Raw genomic sequence first — 6,000 nt, 5'->3', positions numbered from 1 at the left:
TAGAAAAAGAGGTGCCAGAACACACCATGAACGCCACCTTGTTCTCTTATAATGTTAATGGCGCCCACCTGAGAGGTGCTGGAACTGAGTTCTGATTAGTTCCAGCTGGAAAAAACCCCTGGTTGGAAGGTATGAACTATTCCTCCTAATGCTTAGGGCCGTCTTACCCATAGGCGCTGGGGTGCAGCGCACCCGGGCGCCGAGATCTCAGGGGCGCCAGGCCGAGAGTCCAGAGCCCGAGAGTTGAGTCTGGCGAAGAGCCCGTTTGTTGGCTGGAGAGCCGCAGTGGGCCCCAGAAGGCAACTGGGCCTGATTGGCCTGTGGCCCTTAGCTTGCCAACCCATGGCCTAGAAATTAGGTCCCTGGTCCACACCAGTTGATCACTTGCTTCCTTGCTTCCACTGTCAATGCAAACAGATTCATTTCATAAAGTGTTCTGCACCGCGAGTTTGGGGGCAACCGAGCCAGTGAGATGATGAGGTGGCCAGCCGGCTCTGCCCTCCTGCGTGCCTGGGATTGGGCAACCTGGGGGGCGGGGCGGACGAGTATTTGCACCCTGGCACTGCATATGCTGAAGACAGCCCTGCTAATGCTGATGCAAGTCTCCCTGTGCTCAGGTTTACGTAGCCCAAAACTGCAGGCCATGTTACAAATGACAGCTTCCTGCTCCCTTCTCCCCATAATTTGAGTACCATTTCTTAAATCATTTCAGCAATGATCTGTAGAAACTGTTGTGCCTCAGAAACCTTTAGAGAGAAACCTGGCTAAGAAGCCAGTGGTATTTAAATTCCAAAACTACCCTCTTTTCAGGGATCCTTAATTAGACATCCCTGCCAATTACAGTTAAGGTCAAATTACCCCTCTGCAATCACTGGTGATGTTCTTAACCCACATGGCACTCCAGACTCCTTCCATGAATATCAAAGCATCATACGGTCTGGAAAGTAGTGGAGTCTGACAAGATCTCAGTGAGGTAGAATGTTTTGTGTGTGTGTCTGTGGGTTGTTTTTGGCTTTAAAAGGGGGTCAAATAAATTCAATGGGATGGCAACATGTCCTAGGACATGCCTCCATCTGAAGGGCTGGGACAGTCTTCCAACTGAAGCAAGCCTCTATTTGAAGGCCTATCTGGTCCAAGTCTGTTTTGAAGATAAAGAACCCCAATCATTTAAGAACCAAAGAAAAGCCTCTCTGGGCCAGGTCACTGGTCCATCTTGTCCAGAACCCCCATAACACAAGATGCCTATGGGGAGCATGCAAGAAGAAGGGCTGCAGGAAAGATGAAGCAGAAAAAACACACAAGTGATTTTATCCCTAGCAAAATTATTGCTAGGATATGTAGTGAGTGTCTCACTTTGAGCAAAATTATTACATAGATCAGCAGGATTTCCACTTGTGAGGAGGAAGGCATTAGTCTTACGCCAGAAGGAAGAAATAACCCCTCAAAGTGCTGCAAAATAGCTTGATCCTTTTTTACAAATTAAACTTCCATTTTCCTTCCATTTGAAAGCTTATAGTTTTCTCTAGGCCGCTGATTATTACTGCCGCTCCCTGCTGAATTAGGCCAGGGCTGTGTTTTGCGGTGATAGATGCTCAACGTTTTATGGACTTCAGTGGGACATAGATTAGCCGATAAGGATATTAGTCGAAACCTCATACTGTGAGGGAAAGGCTGCCAAATCTTTTCATTTCTCTGCTGTGCCGCTTAATCCAAGGCTAAACAATGACAAAGGAAGGAGATAAAATATATGAGGCTAAATCACCCCCACTAGGAACTGAGTACTGTTCTGGTAGCAAGCTCTGCCCAAGTCTCCATTGCTGTGAGGGGTATCCTGTGCCACTTTTAAAATGAAAACACAACCCTATATTGTAAATTAAAAGATGGGTCCTAAGTGATCCAGGCCTGCTCTAGAGTAGAGTAGGAACTGAAGTGATGCTTCGTTTTGCATAGGGGGAACACAGTGTAACCGGAAACGAAAAGTGCACCCCAGAATGGCAGCCATCTTTCTTCTAGGTTTAGTTGTACACTATCAATAAATAAAGTGCCCTGCTTGTTTGGTGGTTAAAGTATTTGGTGGCAACCTTCCCAACTCTGTATCACAGCAAATGCTTCAAGCTCATAGGCGCTCAACTGACACCATCTGCCCCATGGGAAGGAAGAAGAAAGTGAGAGAGGCCTTCTCCAGTTGGACTCATCCCTCTTCAGGCCAACTTGACATTTTATAACATTTATTTATGTAAACCACCTTGGGTGCATTGGCAGAAAAAGCGTATATAAATGCAATGCAATGCAATCAATCATAGAATGTTTGAATAAAGGATTATTGTGGAAATAGTCCCAGTATGTTTCCAAGCACAATTCAAAGTGTTGGTGCTGACCTTTAAAGCCCTAAACAGCCTCGGCCCAGTATACTGAAGGAGCGTCTCCACCCCCATCATTCTGCCCAGACACTGAGGTCCAGCTCCGAAGGCCTTCTGGTGGTTCCCTCACTGCGAGAAGCCAAGTTACAGGAAACCAGGCAGAGGGCCTTCTCAGTAGTGGCACCCGCCCTGTGGAACACCCTCCCATCAGATGTCAAAGGAAAAAACAACTACCAGACTTTTAGAAGACATCTGAAGGCAGCCCTGTTTAAGGAAGCTTTTAATGTTTGATGGATTACTGTATTTTAATATTTTGTTGGAAGCCGCCCGGAGTGGCTAGGGAAGCCCAGCCAGATGGGCGGGGTATAAATAATAATAATAATAATAATAATAATAATAATAATAATAATAATAAATAAATAAAATAAAAATAAAATAAAAATAAAATAAAATAAAATAAAATAAAATAAAATAAAATAAAAAATGATTTATACAGTGTTGAAGGAATGGTGTGACTTCTTCAGCACCCACAAAGCTCACACTTCTACAAGTGTCCTTCACATGGTCATTTGCCCAAAATTCACAACATGCCAATTTCACTGTCCAAGTGTCCCTATTTTCCAGGGTTGTCCCTGATTTAGAGAAGCTGTCCCGGTTTCTGATTTGATGCCGGAAGGTCCCGCTTTTCCTTAGGACGTCCCTGTTTTAATTGGAGAAATGTTAGAGGGTATGGTAGGATATCCCTATTTTCATTAGGGAAATGTTGGGTAGTTCATGGAGGTATCCGACCCCCGAGCCGTCTGAAGTCAAACCTGTACAGTGGAACCTCGGTTTCTGAACTTAATCCATTCCGGAAGACCAGTAGGCTTCCGAAAAGTTCAAAAGCCAAGGATCAATGGGCTGGCTGCAAAGTCATAGAATCATAGAATCATAGAGTTGGAAGAGACCACAAGGGCCATCGAGTCCAACCCCCTGCCAAGCAGGAAACACAAAGTCAATGGGAAAAAAATGCAAAACAGCTCGGAAGCAGTTTGGCTTCCGAAAATCATTCAAAAACTGGAGCAGTTACTTCTGGGTTTTCAGCGTTTGGGAGCCGAAACGTTCCAAAACGGAGGTGTTCAGGAACTTAGGTTTGACTGTATAGGGAAGTTTTAAAAAAGTTTAATGTTTCATCATGTTTTTATATATGCTGGAAGCTGTCCAGAGGGGCTGGGGCAACCCAGTAAGGTTTGTGGGGTATAAATAGTAAAATTATTATTATGGAATGGGACGTCCCTGTTTTCATCGGATAAATGTTGGAGGGTATGCCCCACAGCATCTCAAACCTCTATTGCCCCTCCTTAGTAACAAACCCAGGTAGTTCCACTAGCTCCTTAACCAATTGTTCACCCCTCGGCCTTGCCCCTGCCCCTCAAAACAATTTTGCTATGTGTGTGAGAGGGGAGAAGCATTTACCTTTGCATGTATGACCTCAGCAGCGTGATTCCCAGGAGGAAGTACATCATAATCGAACACACCATCATAGTCAGTCCCAGCAGTATGGCCCGGTCCTCCCCTGCTTTGAGAGCGGTGACTGTTTTCCTTTTGTCCAGCAGATCATGATCCCTGATTTTTTGGTAAATATTTCTGAGGTTGAAAACAATACATTCTTATGTGGAGTTCACACTTAATCAATAAACCCTCTAAAAGGACTGACAGTTCTGCTGCCAGGGCCCGTCTCACGGGAGAGCAGGCTTGTAAGGTTTCCAGAGCTGATGTTTCCTAAACAGTTTGCTCGGACCTGGTCGTGTGTGTGTGGGGGGGGGGGGAAGAAATCACCGGCACCCGAAATGTGCCACAGACATCTGCCGATGAAATGTTTTCAGCTGTAGAGGGGAATGGCTTGCAGATTGGTTGCAAAGGCCTAAATCACTCACACTAGAGCACTCTCACGGGAGTTTCTTGCAAAATGTGTTCTGTGACTGAATGGCAGTTCTCAAAGCTGGACCCTGCTTTTCGCGTTGCACAAATTTCCTGGCTGTATTGCTGAAATGTGCTTTATGTGGGACTTCCCTTAACAATAGTCTGAAAAATCCAAATTGTCCAGAATGTGGTCGCCGAATGTGGTTGGCTGGTGCCAACAGATTGGCTCATGTTTCACTGGTCCTTCATCAACTTGACCAGTTGCTCAATTCGCAGTGCTGGTTTTGAGCTCTCAGTGGTTGGCGATCTAAGTATCTTACTGAAGCACCTCTCCGTGTATCCTCCACCGGAAAGGGACAAAGCCTTTTCGGTGGTGGCTCCCAGATTGCGAAACAGCCTCCCAGGAGAGAATGGCTGCCAGACCGCATGGTTGCCCACTTGCAAGTGAGCTTTGAAAACTGTTTTATTTTAGTGGGATTTTTTTTTTTTTAAAGTCCTGGCTCTTAATGCTTTTTGAAATTGACTGCTACTTTTTACTCATCCCTGTTTTACTGCTGGGATTTGCTTGATTATTTCGTTTTATGATATGTTAAATCCTTCCGAGCTGCCTTGAGTATATTGTGAACTAGAAGGACAGGATATATAAATTCTAGGAATAAAATGGTAAGAATAAAATACAGTGCTTCAAACGTAAAAGAAATCAACAGAAGAGGGACACAGGAAGTGGCCTTAACCCTTTGAACCCCATATGGTCCATTTTCGCCAGGTTTGCAGGCAGAGGGTCTCCCTTGACATTTATGACAGAAGGATCCTTTTAAAGTTGGAGATTCCAGGGATTGAACCTGGAGCCGTGGAGACGCCACTTTTTGCAAGAATCAGGTGGCTCTGAGCCTGATCAGAAACGCAGGGACGCTGCCAAAAATGTTGGCTCCAGGGGCCACTAGGGGGCGCATCGGAAGATGGCTGACAATAACATCTCTCCGACCCACACGAGGTAATTTGGAGGCTATGATGGGGGTAATTAGCCTCCTTAACCCCCCCCCCCAGGATTATGGGGGGGGGACGGCCCTTGCCTGCTGTCTCCTATACCACCCCCGAATTTGTGGGGGTGGGGGCACTAGGCACAAAGCCCTCCTGTGGGATTTTCGGCACTCCTCGACGCCGTCCCTGATTCGCGCCGCTGGTTGCAATGATCTTTAAAAGAAATAATTTGGACATGATTAATTGCACATACATCAAGGAAAAAGGGGAGTAAATACTGCTGACAGAAGAGATCTCTGATAACAAGACAACAATAAAATACGAGAAGAACGTCAAGATACGGTAATGACTGAGGGGGGAGGGGGGGGAAAACCTGCCTCTACCTTTTTATGTGATTTAACAAGAATCCCCCTCCCCTAATGAGTCAGAAATTAAGGACTTAAGCTGTGGATTTAAGGCTGTGTGGAGATAAACTTTCGATCCAAAGCAATGTTTCAAGATGAAGCTGGAAAGCTAAGAGTTTTGGAGTGACGCAGTCAGGAAAAAATGCCGTTCGCCATTTTGTGAGGCATTGTGGGAGCTCTTGGGTCTGGGAGGAGAAAGAGAGAAATAGAGTTGTTTACATATCGTGAATCAACTCCTCGGTGGGACTTAAGAGCGACAAATGCCAAAATTTACGATGGATAAAGTGATGTTATCTATGAAGGAGATATATGGAAACCATCTGGACTTAGGAACGGGAAATCCACACAGGATT

At 45.5% G+C, this 6,000-nt stretch overlaps 1 protein-coding gene across 6 annotated transcripts in view; it reads right to left on the bottom strand.

Moving 5' to 3' along the window:
• The window catches only part of KCNMB2 (potassium calcium-activated channel subfamily M regulatory beta subunit 2), a 315,905-nt gene that overhangs the window by 16,342 nt on the left and 293,563 nt on the right, over window positions 1-6,000 (bottom strand). For all 6 annotated transcript variants that reach the window (XM_079978278.1, XM_079978280.1, XM_079978282.1 and 3 more), the window contains one exon: window positions 3,816-3,986. In XM_079978278.1, the coding sequence (XP_079834404.1) occupies window positions 3,816-3,986 (171 nt within the window). The remainder of the gene's footprint in view (window positions 1-3,815; window positions 3,987-6,000) is intronic.

Source organism: Podarcis cretensis (genome assembly GCF_951804945.1).
Source record: "Podarcis cretensis genome assembly, chromosome: 5".
In the NCBI taxonomy this organism is placed as follows: Eukaryota; Metazoa; Chordata; class Lepidosauria; order Squamata; family Lacertidae; genus Podarcis; species Podarcis cretensis.
The sequence above is the reverse complement of the archived record's forward strand: the minus strand, read 5'-3'. Positions and strand labels throughout refer to the sequence as shown.